This window comes from Mus musculus, chromosome X, assembly GCF_000001635.26.
Source record: "Mus musculus strain C57BL/6J chromosome X, GRCm38.p6 C57BL/6J".
In the NCBI taxonomy this organism is placed as follows: domain Eukaryota; kingdom Metazoa; phylum Chordata; class Mammalia; order Rodentia; family Muridae; genus Mus; species Mus musculus.
The window spans coordinates 83,760,255-83,783,983 of NC_000086.7; the positions used below are offsets into that span (position 1 = coordinate 83,760,255).

A 23,729-nucleotide genomic window follows, 5' to 3' on the forward strand; every position below is an offset into this window, starting at 1 on the left:
TACATCTTCATGGAGTATCCATACATCATTACTTAATTATACCTCGATCTCTTTTAATTATTTTCAGGATTTATAATTTCCCTAAAACTTTCTCCCTATACCTACAGTGTATAGTTTCCTATTATTTAGATCAAAACAGTACTTCTAAAAGTATATATATTGGTACCCATAGTATCTGTGTCTGCCTGTCATTTGATGAGGGATGCTATACATTTTTGAGATAAGGTATCACTATAGACTCAGTATCACTGCAGTGTCTGTACTAAAGAACAGCTTCCATTTAGCTACACACCCATATCTACAGTTTTTCTTTATCCTGAGATTTTTATCATCATAATCTAAACAACTCTTTGTTTTCTGTGTTTTAAAAATCATCTTGTCCTTGAAACACATTTGAATACCTTTGTACACTACTTCAACGAGATTGAAGGACAACATTCTAGTCACCATTTTTCCCTGAAGTTCTTCTCTCCATTAGCTTGCTAGTATGTATTATGAATTTTTACATATTGGGTCACTTGTTTTATTGAACAGTTTGAGAATTAATTTCCCACACTTCTTCCTTTATTTTTGTTTTAGATGTTTCTATATTCATTCTTATTAAATTAGCATCTAAAGGTCTAAAGACTTGGCTCAGTGGTTAAGAACACTTTTGCTCTTGTAGAGAGCATATTACAGTTCCCAGAACCAATATGATAACTCAAAATCATCCAGAAATCTATCTAGTACTAGATGACAAAGACTTTCTGATTTTCATGGGCAGCCAGTATATAGGTAGTACACATATTCACACCCAGGTAAAACACTGAAACACATAAAATTTAAAAAAAATCTATAAGTATTATATCATATATATTCTTCCTCTAATATCTTTTTCCTAAATATCTTTAACATATGTATCTAATTAGGTATATTTAAGCTGATATGTGTGTGTGTGTGTGTGTGTGTGTGTGTGTGTGTAGACAATGGGATGTCATATAATGTCCATAATTATATGTAATTTCTATTATTTTAGGGATATGATTAAACCTGATTTACAAAGAAAAATAATAGACAACAGAATCTTGAAATATACCTAATTAACTCTGTATCCTACTTTTATTCATTCTCCTTTATTTTCTTGTTAAACTAGGAATGGAACAGAAAAATAGGTCATCTACAAGTTTGTATATACTTTATTACTAGATAATTAAATTTGAATATAGAATTATAATATAAAATATAGAATTTCTCTGCCACCCTACAGGATGAGAGTTAAACCTAACAATTATCTTGAATGTCATTTATTTAAGATAACAATGAATCTTTTAGTTGCTTCACCTTTTATCACTTCTCTATTCCTTTTGACATTTTATCTTATGCCTGCTAAGCCAGACTTACTATAATTTAAATAGGATATAGAGTTGTCTCCATGTATAGTCATTAATAAATACAAAACAGCAGCAGAGTTCTTAGAGGTTCTATGCTGGAAAATTAGATAAGACCACTCTGTATGATCACTTCTTAGTGCAGGTACTACAAATACACTAAGCAATCAGGTATCTTTCATCATCACTATTGCACTGAAGTGTTCGTTTAAAAAAACCATAAATTTAGTCACTTTACATGCTTTGCTTGATTTTTAAAAACTAAAAAAAACTGAATATAAATTACTCTTAATGATTTTTGCATGAATTAAAAAAAAAAAACAATTCCAACTCACTGGTTCCTCATCTACCTCTAGTTCCATTTTAATAATAAGCAAATTTAAACCCTTTTCATGTTCTCACTCTGCCTGTAACTTACCATGTCTGAGTAGATGGCAGGAAATAATCAAACTCAGGGGTGAAATCAACCAAGAGGAAACAAGAAGAACTATTCAAAGAATCAACCATACGAGGAGCTGGTTCTTTGAGAAAATCAACAAAATAGATAAACCCTTAGCTAGACTCACTAGAGGGCACAGGGACAGCATCCTAATTAACAAAATCAGAAATGAAAAGGGAGACATAACAACAGATCCTGAAGAAATCCAAAACACCATCAAATCCTTATACATAAGGATATACTCAACAAAACTGGAAAACCTGGATGAAATGGACAAATTTCTAGACAGATACCAGGTACCAAAGTTAAATCGCGATCAGGTTAATGATCTAAACAGTCCCATATCCCCTAAATAAAGAGAAGCAGTCATTAATAGTCTCCCAACCAAAAAACGCCCAGGACCAGATGGGTTTAGAGCAGAGTTCTATCAGATCTTCAAAGAAGATCTAATTCCAGTTCTGCACAAACTATGCCACAAAATAGAAGCAGAAGGTACTCTACCCAATTCATTCTATGAAGCCACAAATACTCTGATACCTAAACCACAGAAAGATCCAACAAAGATAGAGAACGTCAGACCAATATCCCTTATGAATATCGATGCAAAAATACTCAGTAAAATTCTCACTAACTGAATCCAAGAACACATTAAAACAATCATCCTTCCTAACCAAGTAGGTTTTATTCCAGGGATGCAGGGATGGTTTAATATACAGAAATCCATCAACGTAATCCATTGTTTAAACAAACTCAAAGACAAAAACCACATGATCATCTCGTTAGAGGCAGAGAAAGCATTTGAAAAAATCCAACACCCATTCATGATAAAAGACTTGGAAAGATCAGGAATTCAAGGCCCGTACCTAAACATGATAAAAGCAATCTACAGCAAACCAGTAGCCAACATCAAAGTAAATGGTGAGAAGATGGAAGCAATCCCACTAAAATCAGGGACTAGACAAGGCTGCCCACTTTCTCCCTACCTATTCAACATTGTACTTGAAGTCTTAGCCAGAACAATTCGACAACAAAAGGAGATCAAGGGGGATACAAATTGGAAAGGAAGAAGTCAAAATATCGCTTTTTGCAGATGATATGATAGTATATATGTGACCCTAAAAATTCCACCAAAGAACTCCTAAACCTGATAAACAGCTTTGGGTGAAGTGGCTGGATATAAAATTAAGTCAAACAAGTCAATGGCCTTTCTCTACACAAAGAATAAACTGGTTGAGAAAGAAATTAGGGATCCAACACCCTTCTCAATAGTCACAAATAATATAAAATACCTTGGCCTGACTCTAACTAAGGAAGTGAAAGATCTCTATGAAAAGAATTTCAAGTCTCTGAAGAAAGAAATTAAAGAAGATCTCAGAAGGTGGAAAGATCTCCCATGCTCATGGATTGGCAGGATCAATATAGTAAAAATGGCTATCTTGCCAAAAGCAATCTACAGATTCAATGCAATCCCCATCAAAATTTCAACTCAATTCTTCAATGAATTAGAAAGAACAATCTGCAAATTCATCTGGAATAACAAATAACCTAGGATAGCAAAAACTCTTCTCAAGGATAAAAGAATCTCTGGTGGAATCACCATGCCTGACCTAAAGCTGTACTACAGAAAAATTGTGATTAAAACTGCATGGTACTGGTATAGCAGCAGACAAGTAGACCAGTGGAATAGAATTGAAGACCCAGAAATGAACCCACACACCTATGGTCACTTGATTTTTGACAAGGGAGCTAAAACCATCCAGTGGAAGAAAGACAGCATTTTCAACAATTGGTGCTGGCACAACTGGTGGTTAACATGTAGAAGAATGCGAATTGATCCATTCCTATCTCCTTGTACTAACGTCAAATCTAAGTAGATCAAGGAACTCCACATAAAACCAGAGACAGTGAAACTTATAGAGGAGAAAGTGGGGAAAAGCCTCGAAGATGTGGGCACAGGGAAAAAAATCCTGAATAGAACAGCAATGGCTTGTTCTGTAAGATTAAGAATTGACAAATCGGACCTCATAAAATTGTAAAGCTTCTGTAAGGCAAAGGACACCATCAATAAGACAAAAAGGCCATCAACAGACTGGGAAAGGATCTTTACCTATCCTAAATCAGATAGGGGACTAATATCTAATATATATATATTATATATATAACTGAAGAAGGTGGACTCCAGAAAATCAGATAACCCCATTAAAAATGGGGTACAGAGCTAAACAATGAATTCTCACCCGAGGAATACCGAATGGCTGAGAAACACCTGAAAGAAATGTTCAGTATCCTTAATCATCAGGGAAATGCAAATCAAAACAGCCCTGAGATTCCATCTCACACCAGTCAGAATGGCTAAGATCAAAAATTCAGGTGACAGCAGATGCTGGCAAGGATGTGGAGAAAGAGGAACACTCCTCCATTTTGGGTGGGATTGCAAGCTTGTACAACCACTCTGGAAATCAGTCTGGCAGTTCCTCAGAAAATTGGACATAGTACTACTGGAGGATCCTGCAATACCTCTCCTGGGCATATATCCAGAAAATGTTCCAACCGATAAGAAGGAAACATGCTCCACTATGTTCATAGCAGCCTTATTTATAATAGCCGGAAGCTGGAAAGAACCCAGATGCCCCTCAACAGAGGAATGGATAGAGAAAATGTGGTACATTTACACAATGGAGTACTACTTAGCTATTAAAAAGAATGAATTTATAAAATTCCTAGGCAAATGGGTTGACCTGGAGGGCATCATCCTGTGTGAGGTGTCCCAATCACAAAAGAACTCACATGATATGTACTCACTGATAAGTGGATATTAGCCCAGAAACTTAGAATACCTAAGATACAAGATACAAAGCACATGAAACTCAAGAAGAAAGAAGACCAAAGTGTGGACACTTTGCCCATTCTTAGAATTGGGAACAAAACACCCATGGAAGTAGTTGCAGAGACAAAGTTTGGAGCTGAGACAAAAGGATGGACCATCTAGAGACTACCATATCCGGGTATCCTTCCCATAATCAGCCACCAAACACAGACACCATTCCATACTCTAGCAAGATTTTGCTGAGAGGACTCTGATATAGCTGTCTCTTGTGAGACTATGCCGGGGCCTAGCAAACACAGAAGTGGATGCTCACAATCAGCTATTGGATGGATCACAGGGCCCCGAATGGAGGAGCTAGAGAAAGTCCAAGGAGCTAAAGGGATCTACAACCCTATACGTAGAACAATAATCTGAACTAACCAGTACCCCTGGAGCTCCTTTCTCTAGCTGTATATGTATTAGAAGATGGCCTAGTTGGCCATCAGTGGAAAGAGAGGCCCATTGGACACACAAACTTTATATGCCTCAGTACAGGGGAATGCCAGGGCCAAGAACTGAGAGTGGGTGGGTAGGGGAGTGGAGGGAGGATATGAGGGACTTTTGGGATAGCATTGGAAATGTAAATGAGGAAAATACCTAATAAAATAAAACCATCCTAACATACTTTATTTGTTCGTCTACTCCTAGTGGTCTTTGGATGAAAATTTTTGGCAATGTCAACATCTCACAGGTGCTTTCATGATGACTAGAGTGACCTGTTTCCCTTTTAATTGTTCATGCTGATTTAGAGGCATAATAATATAGTTTTAATTGTTGGATTATAGAAATTAGCAGGTGGAACTTATTTTTCTGTTTACTCTTTGCTGATCCATTTATTGAATTTCTTTTGATTTCATAATCCAAGAATGAAATTGGTATTTAACACAATAAATGCTTAATATATACAAATAAATTATTTTTAAAGCTACACGGGTTATGTAAATACATTAGAGATGTGAAGGATGCCAAAACTTCTGAATTATGTGAAAGAATAAATTAGCACTCTGTCAAAGTACAAAACTATATTAGGGAACGCTAAGTTAATAGAAAATTAATTGCTTCTAAAAACAATATAGGGCCATTGGGAAAATCAACTTTACTATCATATCATTACAAAAGATGGATTGAAAGGAGAAATAAATGTCATGATTTTAAAGTCACTTATTAACCATCAAACTTCCCTTAATGTATAATTTTTTGGAATTATTTTACTCTTCTATTACATTTTTATTTCAAAATGCAGTTACCTTTCATATTCTACATTGAGGGTACATTTTTGAATTATAATTACCTGATTATCTCTTAACTTTTATGAACCTATATATTATTTTATATTATATGTGAAGAGCCCTTAGTTCAGTTTGGATTACTATATTCTTGACTTGAAATTATATCTATTATACTAAATTATTTAGAATCTAGTTTAACTATAGGATGATATTAAACAAAAACTGCTGTTCTATGTGTTAAGAAATGCTTCAAAATTACTCTACTGAAATATAAAATAATTTTATTATTAAAATAATTATATATATATATATATATACACACACACACAGAGATCATACATATTAAAAGTAGCATACAATCATACATAAAAACAGAACTATTTTTTAGAGAAAAACAGCTAGAGAAAAATAAAAATGAGGGAGGATATATTTTCATAAACAGTATGACCCAAAGAATGGAGTTATCATATTAGTACTTACTAGAAGAATCACAATGGTAAGTAAAAATGTTATACATTTTCTGAAAAATACTCTTTATGGTAGTTTTTATTACATATATGTAGTAGTATTTCAGAGATTGTATAAGAAAAGAGATGAGGATACCAGGAATCATATGGCTCATAACTTATCAGTGATGATATAAATGTATAAAATACATGTTGGTGATAAATGTCATAGTAAATATTAGAAGAAGAGGTTTAGGTGTGTGTGTGTGTTTGTGTGTGTGTGTGTGTGTGTGTGTGTGTGTGTGTGTATGCGGGCATAGGTGCGTGCACACAGTCATGTGTACTCCTGTTTTCCTGTGTCCAAGCAGGGCAGAACACTCAGTACATATCTTTAAAGTAAGAAAATGGCTGTTGTATCGGGTAACAAGAAAGCATGTGGATGGGGTTTTAGTTATAGCAAACAAATTATAAAGTGTAAAGTGTTTAGGATTAGGCAGAGCTTGAGAATTTACTGAGCTGTAGAGTGTGGAACATAGTCCTTGATGTGACTAGCTTTTTAAGCTATCTGAAAAACATAAGAAAGCAATTTCCATGATGCTTAGTAAGCTTAATTAACATGTTTTTCTTTCTTTTTTGCTACTTATCATACAATATTACTAATAATGCAATATTCAACATATAATATATGTCTATTATATATACACATATATTTATATATGTATATATACATTCTATAATATATATCCTTTAATGGTATAAATGTTTTATTTTTATTTTGCAGTACTTTTGTTGAAATACAGGCATTACATTTACCAATGAACTACATATCTGTCCTTTAATATTATATATCGAAATAGGCATCTCTCATAAATATTGTATTTTGACTATTTTAGTAATAATGAAAATAGTGATTATAATCTATTATTTGGTTATGTTTTGATATTAAGTTCAAAAGGAGTGTGTGTTTGTGTATGTGTGTGTGTGCATTCACACATGTGTATTTGTGTTAATAGTGCTTATTTATGTTTATAAGAAATCAACCCATAATGTAACACTTGCTAGGCAAATATTTTTGGGATAAGTTTCCTGAAACAAAACCATTAAGATTTTAAACTTTTTTGAATGTGGAGTTTGTATGGAAAAAATAAATATAAGAAATGAGAAAATAATTTTAGCTCATAAAAAGATTTTTTAGATTTGGCCTGATTAAGATAAGAAAAATGATTAATGCTTGAAAGCTACAGCTCAAGGAGATAGACAGGAAACAGGAAATTACATCAGGTAAAGATGCTCTTGATGTCAGAGGAAAGTCATGCATGTTACTACTCTACAAAGCAAAAGAATAATTACTTTCTTGAAGAAAAGGGAATTCAATGGATTAATTTATACTCGAAAGTAAACTGAGAACTGAAAGTCAGATATAGCCTGCAATAAATAGGCAGACATTGCTGACCTAGACATTGACAATTGTGTTAGGATTGAGTAAGGTAATAGGTTACTTTGCTTTTGCTCTTGGTTTCATTTATTTATATTCTATATCATTTTTAAATTAAGCAAATAAAAGGTCAGTGTGTTCCTTCTTGAAATGCAATACTTTAAAAAAAAATCTGTGATTCCGTTCCAGGATTGTTACTTCTAGGCATTGTTTTGGTTGAGGTGTGATATGGGTTTTTCCCATCTTTGTGTTCTTTGTCACATGTCTCTCTGAAAAAACAAAAGGTGGTAAGACATAAAATATTAGGAATTTCTAATACTCAATTCTTTAACAGAACTGTTCATATATTTGAAAAATTATGTATCCTATGAGAAAGCAGTTTCAGAGTTTCAGTGATGCTTAGTAAAGTTTATTAACATATTTCTTTTCTTTTCATTTGTTATTACTTTTCCATACAATATATTTCAATTGTGCAGTTTCTTCTCCCTAAACTTCTAATGTGAATATTGTTGATATAGTCTCATGAACAAGGTAATCTACTCAGATATTGTGTCAAGGTTCTACTATTTTAAGATGATTGGGGTCATCCTAAATTAAAATGAGTACATAACATGTTTTGTTTAATTTAGTCTTAGTGTCTTACTCAGATTAAAAATTATCACTGTACTATTTTACTGGGAAGAAAATGATCCTCTCATTTTGGAGATTGTTATCTGATGAGTCTCCTTTAGTCTGCTAAGAAGCTCTTTATTATTGTTAGTTAATACAAAACAAACATACAAATAAAAATAAATACCAAACAATAATAACTCAAACACATTTATATTTGTTAGTTTATCATCCCTTTCTTATCCTTTATTTATCTGTGATCAAACACCTACAACCATCTTTAAATTCAAAGTTTACTGAACACTTCATTGTCTAGTCATTTTCTTTATGCTTAACTTTCCATTCATTATTTAATATTCCCTTGTCATATGGTTTGACCTAACAATACTCATGTGAATTCAAAATTGACAAATTTGTAAATAGTGTTAGCAACTAAGTTTGTAGGGCTTCTATCTCTATATATGTGTAAGTTGCTCCTTGGCTGTATAGTGTACATCTTGCAAATGGAACCAACAATTGAATTGCATCTGATGTTTCTTACCAATGACTCCAGGGCCATGCATTTATTCTAATATCTTAGTACCCATGCTGAATTAATAGCAGATAGTTATTTAGAATACCTACACTATCTAGAAACTAAATATTCTCCTTTACTATGAGTTGTGTTCTGGCATACTCATGCCTATTAGGTGAATTTTCATTGAAATATTCCTTGAAGAAGCAAATTGTGAAAGAGTACTGAACTTGTAAACAGAAAAAATGGTTTTAGGAAACATTTTCAAGTCCTGTCTTTTTTGATTTGTCATTTAGTCTCATTGATGTTTAACTTCTATAAAACAGCATACTATAATGTACTTTGTTCTTGTCCACAAATGTTGTGAAGTATGTTAGAAATATTATATATATACATATACATATATATATAACATAACTTATAGGCAGTATAAGGTACTTGAGTTTGAAAGATATTGGTATTTTCAAATGTTTCTCAAATCACTTTGTGTCTTAATTTTATCCCCTGTCAAAACAAGAGAGAAATAATTTTCTTTCAACAGATTATTTATTTTGTTGTGGTTATATTATTGTCTTTACTTATGTAAGAATAACTAGAGTAAAGTGGTTATCAAAACACCATTTGAAATGCAGATATTATGCCTGAAATTTTCTAATGTAAGGTTGACCTTCTAGACAGAATAGCTAATTAATCTTCTTATTAGACATTTGGAATAAAGAGACTATGTTAATGGCATTTATAAGGGAATTATACATATAGTTTACTTATTTGTCTATTCTATGTGGTTCTCTGATTCTTTTCTTTATATAATTTTATAAGTAAAATACCAATCTCATCAAATATAAAAATACTATGACAATAAAACATAACAGGAAAAATTCATTATGAATGCATGCATGACTTTCTCTCTCTTCCTCCCTCACTTTGTGTGTGTGTGTGTGTCTATGTAGTGCGCATAAGTGGGACACATAAGTGAATATAAGAGTAAAAGTTTGGATGAATTTCATTCTCCACCATTACTCTTTTTTTTTTTTTTTTTTTTTTTTTTGGGTTTTCGAGACAGGGTTTCTCTGTATAGCTCTGGCTGTCCTGGAACTCACTTTGTAGACCAGGCTGGCCTCGAACTCAGAAATCCGCCTGCCTCTGCTTCCCGAGTGCTGGGATTAAAGGCGTGTGCCACCACGCCCGGCTCACCATTACTCTTCAATGCAAGAATCTTTTCCTGAATGTAGAGCTTGGATATTCTCAACTAGATGAGAAACTAGCAAGCCCTAACAGTGTATGAATCCCTGCTGCCTCAGAGCTTTGGTTATAGTTTTTCTGAGGGAAGTCAAATTTTGTATGTAGGTGCTAAGATCCAGAGTCTGGTTCAAAAGAAGGTCTACTTAACCATGGAAAAAATACTCCCAGCCCCATAAGTGATATGTAAATTAATGAGCATCAACTTAGCTTTTTATTATATTTGTTCATTTTACTGTATTAAAACATAGGATTTTTCTTTGTTTAATATTTTCATATATTATAATTCAAATAAGAATAACTTAAACCCTCCTGTTGCTCTTGGTATTTAATAGTATGTAATTACTTAGAATTATCCCCTTCCTACTGTGCACAGAGCACATTATCATTATGAATAACATTTCTTTTTAGTGAAGAAGGTAGTGAATTATTGGGAATCATACATCAGTAAGCTGCTAAGCACAGCATACGAATAAGTTGTTACAAACTATGGAACACAAAAATTGAACAGATGAGAAAGGGTGAATGCTAGAGCTTTACTTTTGATTTTAACCTTATGGAGACTCTAGTGTAACTGTTTTATTTTTACAGACTTCTCAGGTCAATCAGCAGTTCAGAACCCTTCATGTTTGTCCAATTCTCTCCTTATGAAATTGAATTTCAAGGCATACTAGAGCTTTTCCTGTTAATTGGAATGGGATCCTGGGAACACAGAATCACAAAACAATGCAATCTATGTGTTGGGAAATTTTCAAGTGAAAAATCCAAGATATTAAAACATGTCTTTTCACTTTCAAATCTTTCAATTCAGGTTATAAAACAGGGTTATCTCTTGGATGCCTTTGGCAACATAGTAAAAAAATGTATATTTTTCATGTAGGCATGCCAATGTACCCACTTGGTTGAATTTTAGCTCACTACTCATTTATAGTAAATTTTAAAAATACTTTGTATATTGAATCATTTGCTATGAAAAATCTGATCTGGTTTGATGTTAAATTATTATTATTTGTTTATATTTATATCTTCATCTGCCTTCACTTGTTTTCAACAGGAAGGCCCAGGCAAACATGATACAATTAGAGATAACAGTGGTAACATGTAAAATTTTAAATCACATTAGATTAAATTAAATTTAAAAATAATTTCCTGTGTAATTGGCAACCTTTTAGCTACTCAGTACTCATGTGTAGTGACTAGATACTGTAATAGAAAACACAGCTATTAAATATTTACATTTGCAACACATGTCTAATAAAAAGCATTGAAGAATATCCAAGTTCCATAAAATGCTGATTATACTCTAATATTGAATCATAGAATGCTTCTTTAAATTCAAGTAGAAAAATTAAATTTTGATTTGGAATATAAATCCAGACTAACTTAATCTCATGTAAAATCTATCTTTCTATAGCAGATAAAATGATTATAGATGTAGATATAGACATCAGAATTATGGATTGTTAATTGCATTTTCACTCTATTTCTTTTGTAAGAAATAGGTTGAGGACATAAAATATCATATATAACTAGAGCCACATTAAAAAGTTAGTCATATTTATTAATTATTTGTGCATGTGTTTCTATATGGGTATGAGTATACTACAGAATATATATGACAGCCAGAGAACAACTTTCAGGGAATAACGTACAGGAATTCTACCATGTGGGTTCTGGAAAATGAACTCAGGCTGTTAGTATGGCAGTGATCAGTTCCACTTGCGGAGTCATCTCACTGCTACAGCTAAGATAGTCTTAAAAGCGATCATAATAAAAATTGTTTGAATTTCTTATGTCTAACGATTTTTATGGCTATATAGCCATTGGGAATAAGATAATTGGCAGGTAATATTTTTGTTAATTTGAACTGTTTTAAATTTATTGTTCAAAAGGTTAATTCTGATTAGGAATTTTGAGCAAACAGTTTAGAAAGCTCTTAGAATATGAACATTGACTTTTGTTTGAAAATATGAGAACTTCGAATTGATTATTGTTGAAAAATCAGTATTAAAGATTTACATGATGAGTTGATAAAATGAAGTATCAGAAGAATTGAAAAATCAGGTTACAGTTACAATTACTGTTTAGACACCAAGTTGTTGCACTGAAATGCTCACCTTTGCTCTCATGCTGCAGGCCATAGCACGAGAAAAAGCAGAGAAGTTCAGAAAACTGCAAGATGCCAGCAGATCAGCTCAGGCCCTGGTGGAACAGATGGCAAATGGTAATTACATGAAGTTGATTTAAATAATCTTCTTAGGGATTTGATAAGCACATAGGTTCATATTTATCAGCTGAATCATATCAGACAAGTACTTCTGCAATACAAATTTAAATTAAAGGAAGTCTATACTGTTGTTACTTTCTCTTTCATTCTAAGCAAATTATTGGAAAAATTTTCAATTTTAATAGGTTTGTTAAAAATTAGTTCTGGTTAAATATTTTATAAATATATTAGAGAGATAATTTTTTAATTTTAGTAAGTTTAAGAAAAATCACAGCTTTACTGAAGAAATTACTTGTGGAAGTAATTGAATAATATTAAGTAAAAGTAACTATAATTTTACCAATAAATTTTACAAACAACCTAAAACTTAGTGGCCTAATACTACTAATATTTGTTATGTTTTGTGCATTACCTTACCTCCCTCATCTTCTAAAAAGATGTGTCTATGAATTTAAATGTGGCAAAACCACAAATTAGGATTATATTTTTATAATATTTTAAAATATGATTATTCACTGCAATAATGCTTGAAAATCTATCTTTGTAAAATATTGTAAAGTCATGTGATTCTTTTTTCCCCCAAATTGTGTGTTCTAAACTTGTGTCTGTCTCTAAATAAAAGTTACTTTATAAAAATCACAAACAATGCAATTTCAAGACAAGTTTGTTTTTACTTTTGGATGCTTTTTCTGTAAATGTCACCATTTTTGAGAATCTGCCTACATAACTTTTGTATATAAATTATTTTGTCTTAATTGTTGTCTGGGCATTAATAAGTTCAATTGTCTTCATAGAAAACCAATTGATTTTCATCTTTTAATGAGCCTCAAAACTGTGTTTGTTTAAAAATAAAAACACCAAGAACTGTCAGTTGAGAATTTGCTAAATAAATTAATACATAAACAATAGAAAATGGATATTTTGTTGCTATGTGTTTGGTGATTTTAGAAGATGATTTTAATATCCTATTGAGTCAAATAAAATTACATTGTCCAAATAGCCTTATAATCACTCTATAAAAAATTCTCTAGAAACTACATTATCACATTTGTATTTAAGTATACTGGTTTAACTTTCAACTTCAAATCTTTAAAATCTGCACTGAAATATCAAACAGGCCTCAGATCATCCTATATACAAAAGTACTGTATTTAAATTTTTAACATTAGAAATGAATGGAAACCCATTAGTGTTTGTTTAGTGAAACAGGGAGATGAAATGTTAATGGTAAATACTAAAATCAATTTTCTATATACTTACATCAGAATTTCAGAATGAATACAGATAAATTAGGACATATAGGATATACTTAATAAATAGTTGAGAAATAGCACTGATAGAAAATATTGCCTCTGAATGAAAGTATTATCTGGGATACTTACCAAATGTCAGTGGGGTAGTGGAAGTGTACTTTAAATTCTTCTTGTTTACATTAATCAAAATTTAGGCTACTCACTTGTCTGTTAGTGAAGATATGGTTAGGGTTATTTTGTGTAGGATTAAGCCAGTTAAGGCCACAATGAGCTTAAGAATTTACTGTACCCATTGTTCTACTGTCCTATTAATCAAAGCTATTTATATCATTTCTTAAAAATATAATCACATATTTTGCTATATTTATTCTCTTTTATCTCAAAAAATCAACTTACATAGAACTTATTTTTTGAATTAATGCAAATTATTAAATAAGTCAGAAATACAAACACTGCTGAAAACATGTCCAACTGTAATTTAGAGGGACTCATCTTCAAATTTTTAGATGCTACTGTAGGAAATAGCCAACGGTATGTCTCATAAAACTGAAAATGAAATTAATATTTTTGTAAACCAAGATTCCTAATACTTTCTTTTGTGACAATGTAAAAAGTCAAAATACATCTTTCTTATATATAGGAGTTCTATACTCCTACCATGTTATTTATAGAAAAGGAAATGAGAGCTAAATCACTCTAATTCATTTACAATAAATGGATGTTCTTTTTACCCATAAACATCGTCCTCTAGGTGAAGCCAAATCACTCCTGGGTATTTATTTATGATTATAGTAACTCAATTGAACAGAAGATAAGTGACCTTGTATGATCAAAAATTACACTGGCAGACAATAAATATATTCTATGCAAAACTTGCTGCTTTCTGTTGGGAAACATCAGCAAACCATGATACAATAGGATACAGTAAGATCAGGCACAAACTCTCACATTAGGGCTGGACAAAATAAACAAGTAGGAGCAAAAAGATCCAAAGACCAGCTGAGAGAGTTAAGGACACTCCCACTCCCACTGTCAGAAGTTTCTCCCAAACACCAAGCCAATAACCATAGTCTATTTTTGAGGTAATATTAAAGTTAACTTCCTTTGTCTATACCATTGCTTGTTTGGATATCAACAGAGATTATTTTGATACAGTATGAGATAGAGCTACTTCTTTTGGGGGACTTTTTTTTTCAGAAATAAGGTTTTGTGGAGTATCTCTTCGATGTATGAGTTACGGTCATATTTTTAGTCTCAAAACATTTAGTAGATTGTTATAACCATAGAGGGACTTATTTGGAACTTAGACTTAGTGTCTTATCTATATGTTTCCTTAGCTCTGCTACAATGAGATAGATAATATCTAAATTCTTTCATTGTTTTTTCTGAAAACTATTTAGATGAACTTCTTTAAGGCTTCATTTAAAAAAAAAACTTGTTAAAATACAAAATGGCAGGAAAACATTCTTAATTGTGAAAAATATATCATTTAACCCTCTAATTTATCTTACTTAATTTCAGATAACACAGCAATATTGTATTCTTATGGTATTATTTTGCAAAGTACTTTACTTATTTAGGATATTTTAAATGTATTAATTAAATTACAAAATTGCAAGAAAAGCTTGAACCAAAATCTCAATCACATACACACCCATATGGTGTATGTAAATAACATAAAGCCAGAATGGCTAGATAATACTTAAAAAGATCAAGTAATAGTACTTAAAATAAGATAAAAAGCAGCTGTGTCAAAAATTCAAGAAAATACACATACAGGAATAACTTAGGTCCCAATGTATAAATTTATAAACTATGGAATACTTTCTCCTTAATTTACAGAGGGGTCAACTATCAAGATATAATAGCTAACAGTATTTTCTATAATAAATGTTGCTCCCCTTTCAGTTTCTAAATTTAGTTTTCTGGTGTTAAGAACCTGAAGATAATCACATCAAGGAAATATGTAAATAAATGTAATAACTGTTAGTATACTATAACAAAAAGAACATCTAAAACATTTATGACCTGAGTCATGGTTATAGTGTTTCATGTGATGCATAAGAGCAACTATTCCCAGAACTGTAATTAAACTGAAGAAAATTATAAGACTTAGACAAGAGCATCTCTCACTTATGTTATCCAAGTCACTAAGAGCTTTTACATTTAGCTTACCGTTTAAATATACTTATGTGCATGAACTTATTTGCATGTATGCAATTCAACTTGTCAGATGGGAAAGTTAGTTTGGACTGTAGTTTTTCTAACTCATCTTGTTGGTAACTCCCCATATCATGTATGATTGATAATTTACCTCACCATCCTTGAAGTCTAGCTTTCTGCAGAAGTACATATTTCTTGTTTTGTCCTTCTGTAGTTCTGGGCAATTTCATTTACATTTTCCCTTCTTGCTACATAACACTAAGGCTAACGTTCTACATGGAGTTCACATCCTGAAAATTTACAAATGCATTTTTTATGGATTAACTTTCCACTTTAATAAGGAGATCCTATGTGCTTATGTATATATTTCTGGGTTTGAAAGGAGGAGATCATAAAAGCTACTGCTCTCGAGGGCAATTGCTGGCCGAAAAAAAAATATGTCTAGGAATACAATATTTTCTCCTACACTTTTGTCATTAGAAACAGAAAATAAAGAAATGGGATATGTTAGATAGTTTTTTCCCATTTTACTAGAATTACTAATTAGCATAAACTATGGAAAACTATTTTTTTAAAAGGTTGCTCAACAGTTGTGTGAAAATTAATCTGGTTTCAGAAGCTTCCAATGTTTTGCATCTGCATTTAGCATAAATACTAGATGCATAGAAATTGCACATTATGTGACTCTATTGGATGCTAAACGTGCTGGTAGTGTCTCTCAGTTAAAACACAAGAAAATGCGAAGTTATTAGGGAGAGTACATTTTAGTCTAGATATTCTTGTAATGAAAAAAAAAAAACCACTGATAAACCCTTTCCCCATTATTTTACCCACACTTCATAGTTGATGATGAATATACTTGATGAGGAATACTTCACTTTAGGTATCAATTCTGAAGTACTTGCATGGAAGGTGATGCATAATTACAATTATTCTAGCAGTCTGTTATGCACTGTACACAAGTAATAAAATTAATGGATGTACTTCAAGTAATGATCCATTTCCTCTGGGTGCAATCTATTTATTCACAGACTATTTCAGGGGTTGTTTAGAATATGAGATGTGAATGGATTATGATCCATTATCCCTGAAAATGTAATGTGCTGCTCCGAAATGGTTTTCATAAGTACTGTTCATAATGTCTGGTGAGTCAGTGTTTGTACTCTTAAATAGCTAACAAAAAATTAGAAAAGCAGATGCTCAGATGATTGATACTTAAACTTTGCAAATATTTACAATAAAAAGGTGTCATAAAACTTAAAATTTTCAGTTGAGCAAAGGAATACAGTCCTATGAAATGCATACCCATAAACAGTGTAGTAAAGAAACCCATGGGCAACTACTTTCTAAAAATATAGATACTGTTTTCCAGACATAAGGTATCTACTAGTATCACCAGAAAAATAATATATATGGTAAATTAATTCCGTATGTTTAATGGCATTTCTAGCATCCTTTTTGCCCTCTATCCACACATTTTCAAGCAAACCAAATACAAGATGTTATGTGATTACTTTTGTAAGAAATTTTTTAACTGTCTACCTATCACTCCCTTAATGTTTGTCTTCATCAAAGCAAACTATTGATTTGATGTTGGAAGAGTTCACACATAAAGTATTTCATCTATAGGCTGAGAACTATACCAGAAACTGCTAGTGACAACATATTTCCTAGAAGACTTTAGAGTTTAGGAGGATGGATTACATATACTAAAGATGATCAGCAAACATACTCACATATAAAATGTTTCCATACAAATTGTCTCCAAGGCTAAAATTCTCTGTGGTCTACACTGTATCTTTTGCCAGAAATTTCATTATAAATATAAGATGTTATATTGTAATAGTCTAACCCTAAATCTTATGAACATATCATTTGTCATTGCTAAAACTTTTACAAAACTTTAAAATTTTTTATATATCATATTTTATGTAAAATTAATTTTTTATTTCAGCAGTCAAATTTTCATAAATATTCTATTTAATTCATTAAAAGAACTCTCCCTATTTTTCTAAAAGGATACAACTAATGTTGTCCTTATTTACTAGATGTTCTTTAAATATGGTAGCCAAAGGGATTACTAAGCTGAACCCAATTCACCTATGTATAGAGGGACATTGAATTTGAACCCAAATATGTCTATTTACATATTCAGTTATAAAACTCATTATAAAACTAAATTCTGTAAAATTTTCAATGTTACAGATTTGTAAAAAGTTTACCATTCACTTTTGTTTTAATTGCCTTTAGAGATACATGTATCATCATTTCCTATTTGTTTCACAGCATAAAGTTGTCTGCTAGAATCAACATAATTCATGAAAAACAATCCTTTGATATTAACAGATACTACAAAAGCTATTGGAGCTGCTTTATGGTGTGCATTATCACTTTGAAAAATTATGATATTTCAGCCATAATGGAAATTAATTTGCGATTTGCAATTTCTAAGAATTTTATAAGGTTAATTTTTTTTCAGGAGCAGAGAGATTTTTAAATTTTCCTCATTTAATCAAATGTAAGACAATAAAGTTTACAGCACCAAACTAGTTTTAATTTGTTGGAACACTGCTCATTGCCTTCTTAATATCTGCTTTGTATTGGCTTTACACTGATCATAAACTTCCTACTAAGTACTTACCAAAATTCAATATTTGATGACAATATTTTTCTGAAATATGTGATTTGGGCTATGCCATGATCTTGCAATATTAAATAATATGAACTTTTTCTTCTATTCATTTTAAAATTACACCTTATTTACTAAGTTAATGTAGATATTTCATTATGATACATTTTTTCTTTTACTTAATTGGGTATTTATTTCATTTACATTTCCAATGCTACCCCAAAAGTCCCCCAAACACTCCCCCCACTCCCCCACCCACCCACTCCCACTTCTTGGCCCTGGCGTTCCCCTGTACTGAGGCATATAAAGTTTGGACGACCAATGGGCCTCTCTTTCCACTGATGGCCGACTAGGTCATCTTCTGATTCATATGCAGCTAGAGACACGAGCTCTGGGCAGGTATTGGTTAGGTCATATTGTTGTGCCACCTATAGGATTGCAGATCCCTTTAGCTCCTTGGGTACTTTCTCTAGCTCCTCCATTAGGGGCCCTGTGATCCATCCAATAGCTGACTGTGAGCATCCACTTCTGTGTTTGCCAGACCCCGGCATAGTCTCACAAGAGACAGCCATATCTGGGTCCTTTCAGCAAAATCTTGCTAGTGTATGCAATGGTGTCAGCGTTTGGAAGCTGATTATGGGATGGATCCCCGGATATGGCCCAGAAACTTAGAATACCCAAGATGTAAGATACAATTTGCTAAACACATGAAACTCAAGAAGAAAGAAGACCAAAGTGTGGACGCTTTGCCCCTTCTTAGAATTGGGAACAAAATACCCATGATACATTTTTTCAAAGTGAGTAGTTATTTGGTTGAAATTGTAGATTTTCTTCTCTGATAATTTGTAACAAATAAGCTTTTTACTGCTAATGTTATACAATGTCAACGCTCAAATAAATACTTCTGTAATTCCCAATCTCAAAACTAATAATCTTCATATATCTCAATATGATTGACAGTATCTTTAAATATTCAGGAATTTGGAAGAAAAATTAATCATAGGAATCCATGAGTTTCTTTTATGGCCAGGTACAGAGATCAAAGTATCTATTGCTTTTTATCCTTCTATTTTGTTTTGTTTGTTTTTTAATGTTTATTTATTTATTTATTTGTTTGTTTGCTTTACATTCCAGATTTTATTCCCCTCCTTGTCTACCCTCTGACTTTTTCAAAACCATCTACCTATTCCTCTGTCTCCACAAGGATGTCCCCACCCCCAATCCCACAGACCTCTAAATTCCCTGGGGCCTCCAGTCTCTTGAGGGTTAGGTGCATCTTTTTCCCAATTATTTCCCTTTAAAATATATTAGCCAAAAACAAAGAAAAAGAATTTGCCAGTGGTATTTATAGAGGCTGTTTTTTTTTTTTTTTTGATGTCCTCCTATGTGATATCATACTTTGAAATTTCTATGGTTAGATTAATGTTTCCAAGTTATTGTCTGGCTTTACAGAATAGTATAATTTTAACAAATCAAAAATTAGAAGATCTAATCAGAGAAAAGTAAAAGAAGACAAAATAATAACAGTGTAGAATTACATAGATTTTTTTCATACTTTTAATCTTTCAGAAGCGTAAAGTGGGAGTATTATATAAGCTAGATTCACAACAGGCTTTATATTTGCTATTTATGTATATACCAGGCAATTTAAACACTTGGCTCTCCTTAATTCTAATTTGAATTTAAGTAAATACACACAATTGATTCTCTTAAGCAATTTGGTCTTCTTTTAAATAATTTTTTTCCTCAGATATTTGAAGACACAGAGCTTTTGTTCATTGGGATTGCTGTGCATCAATGCTGGAATAGGAAATCTCCAAATACCAAGTGTTTCAAAATAACTATGAGTGCCAATATAATTGTATTTAAAAATGTATCATATCAGGTTTAATCTATTTTTAAATCTATTTAAGATATGCTACAATTTATTAAGGGGGTTTCATCTAAACTAGTGTATCTATGAAAATCTTATTTTTGTGAACTAACTCTATAATCTTTGTGTTAGCTGGTTACATATTATGAGGTTGCTACATTTTCTTGCTCTGTAGCATGTATATAAATTGCCTTAGTCATATGTCACATTGCCAGATAATTAAGACCTTATACATTTTCTATCATCTAATACATGTCTAAAAGATAATTGTATTCTCTGACATAAAGTGGGTATTACAGAGAATTAAATATATCCTTGTGTTTCCACTTGAAAGCTGCAGATAAACGTCAACATTTATAAATGAAAATCTTTTCAGATAACTTATTTTTCCAAATGATTGCTTTACATCATGAGTCAATGAATAGTCCTATATTTTTGGAGAAATTACTGAATAAAAAGGGAATAATTATACATATATATATGTATTCTTTTTCAAAAACCATACAAACAATATCCCTAAGAACTTTTTTAAATGAAACTATGAGTTATTCTTATAATTTATATTAACAATACATATTTTATTTAAAATTTATTTACAAACATCTAGAGTATAAGTTATCCACGATCAACTCTCATTACAAATTGGTCAGTTTTTCTGTTTTTTGAATCTTTTCTATTATTTTTTTATCTCTTTGTTATTTCAGGATATTTATGTTCTATGATAAGATTCATATCTAAAAATTTCCAGTTTCTAATTAGATATGACCCTTTGAAACTTCATCAATAATTTAATGAGTTTGTTTGAAATTATTATATGCCAAATAGTTTTGTGTATATTTTACATATTATTTTTATTTTATATATTTTATTTATTTATTTATTTATTTATTTATTTATTTATTTACTTTTTATAAGGTCATTGGTTTCCAGAGCATGTCTTTTTGACTGTGTCTTCATGGGATATGTATTTTGGTTTTCTTTGTAGAGGGTGTTAATGCTGAAAGTATCAGACAAGCTTCAGAACAACTGAACAGCCGGTGGACAGAATTCTGCCAATTGCTGAGTGAGAGAGTTAACTGGCTAGAGTATCAAACCAACATCATTACCTTTTATAATCAGCTACAACAATTGGAACAGATGACAACTACTGCCGAAAACTTGTTGAAAACCCAGTCTACCACCCTATCAGAGCCAACAGCAATTAAAAGCCAGTTAAAAATTTGTAAGGTAAGGTTTTCCTCCTTCCACTTTAAGCATGATCAAAAGGTGCTTCTTGGCAAATTGCAAGAGGGCCAAAGCAAACTCTGGTAATGAGAATTTCAACGCCCAGGCATTGAGCTCTGTACAGTGAAGATCAAAATTTGTAAAGAATATCAGTTTAAATAAGTACTGAATTGATGCGTTAATTCCAGAGTTGATTTATGCAATTTTTACATGGCTACTTGATTTTGTCAGTTTTACAGATGGGTGAGATAGGAAGCATAGAAAACATGTTTCTTATAAAAGACTAGGCAGTGCTCTGAAACACTTTTCACATGTAAAAATCCAGTCACATTATGAAAAATTATATGCAAAACAAATATCTAAAAAGAGCTTATGGGGTACAATGAGATAAAAGAGAAATCTATAAAACTAGTGGCACATAGAAGACTGGAAATTTTGAGTAGTATTTCTTCTCAAAGAGATATATTTCTAATGTCCTTGCTCTATAGATGAACCTCAAAGAAAGACCAAGTTAAGCCCAGCTATTCCCTCTCTAGAGCCACAAAGAAATAGTATAAACATTTTGAAAACCCAGGAGAGAATGAGAGACTTATAATAAACACAGCCTTGGGAGTGAATCCAAGGCGCCTGCATGGAAATAGAGCAAGAAAAATAACCAATTTTATCATCCTCCCTGCCTGAAGAATCTGGACATGGCTCCCCACTGACTAGACTTAATTAGGAGGCAAAGAATAAGGAGGTATGATTTGAAAATCTCCTGGGTCATGAGAAGAGAGAGAGCAAACAAGGTAGAAGTGGCACTAAAGGGTCCAAGTAAGGAAATAAAAGAGCTCATGTTCAAGTGATAAAAATGAAGAATTAATAGTTCTGAAAAGAACTTGGCCTTCCTCAGTCCTTAGAGTTAGTGGCATGCAATTCATACAGAACAAGAACTTGATTAGAGGCTAAATTAAATATACATGTATGTATGTATGTATGTATGTGTGTATATATATATGTATATATATGTATATATATACATATATATAGTATAAAAAGAAATTAATCTGTATGCTTTTAACAAGAATGATTTAAGTGAAGGCTGTCTGGAGATGGACACCTGACAGTGCTGGCCTGGAAAAAACACTAAACTCAAATGTTACTGTGAAATATAAATAAGTTCTGAAACAAGGAAAAAAGTTTTAATTTTCTTCTTTAGTTTCAGTAAATTTCCTACAAAGTAAAGAGACTCAAAAATATAGTTTAAAAAAAAGAATTCCCTGCAAAACATCTTTGCATTAATAAGCAAACATACAAACTATAGAATTTTATTTCTAAATATTTTAAAGAAGTCATTAGATATGCACTCACTGATAAGTGGATATTAGCCCAGAAACACAGAATACCCAAGATACAATTTGCAAAACACAAGAAAATCAAGAAGAGGGAAGACCAATGGGTAGATCCTTCATTCCTCCTTGGTATGTATCTATGGAATTATTCAATATGAAATTATTTATTTACTACACTCACTAAGAAAGTTACCAATCCTGTTAGCACTAAGTTCTCTCTCTCTCTCTCTCTCTCTCTCTCTCTCTCTCTCTCTCTCTCTCTCTCTCTCTCTCATCTTTTTCCTTTCTGTTTGAACTTTTGGTTTTTAAAATTTTATTAATTTGTATAAATAAAATATTAGTGGCATAAGAATACTGTCATTCACTGATGAATTAAGACTATATTAGTGAAATCATATTGGTGTTTGGTAATCAATTTCTTATTGAGTTCATTTCATTATTTACTTTGAATCTTTTAAAATATTAGAATATGAATTTAGCTCATTCTCTAGTATAGCAGAGGCAAGAAAGACTTCTCAGATTTGTAAGGAATATGTTTACATTTCCTGAGGGGGAAAAGGCTCCTATTTGGTGTTATTTAAATGTACTGAATTTCAATGTCAGATACACATTCATGGATGATGTCTTATTCTATGGAATAAGGACAACAATTTCCTTTCTGTAAACAATGGCTAATTGTTCACAAGTTTTCTAAATTGAACAGTTCATTTCAAAATGAACATTATGTCTTCAAAATTCAAATTCTAAAGCAAATTGTCAGTAGCAACTTCTCATTATATATTCTGAAATCAGAAGAAAATAACATTGCCCAAACAAAAGCATGGTCAGGCTTATCAACAGCAATACCCCAGTCCCTGGTATCAACTTCTGAGTCAGTTAGGGTTT

General features: G+C 31.8%; 1 protein-coding gene across 10 annotated transcripts in view; it reads left to right on the forward strand.

Moving 5' to 3' along the window:
• Dmd (dystrophin, muscular dystrophy) overlaps positions 1–23,729 on the forward strand; it is a 2,390,387-nt gene that overhangs the window by 945,591 nt on the left and 1,421,067 nt on the right. For all 10 annotated transcript variants that reach the window (XM_006527768.3, XM_017318379.2, XM_017318378.1 and 7 more), the window contains 2 exons: positions 12,281–12,368; positions 21,275–21,516. In XM_006527768.3, coding sequence (XP_006527831.1) covers positions 12,281–12,368; positions 21,275–21,516 — 330 coding nt within the window. The remainder of the gene's footprint in view (positions 1–12,280; positions 12,369–21,274; positions 21,517–23,729) is intronic.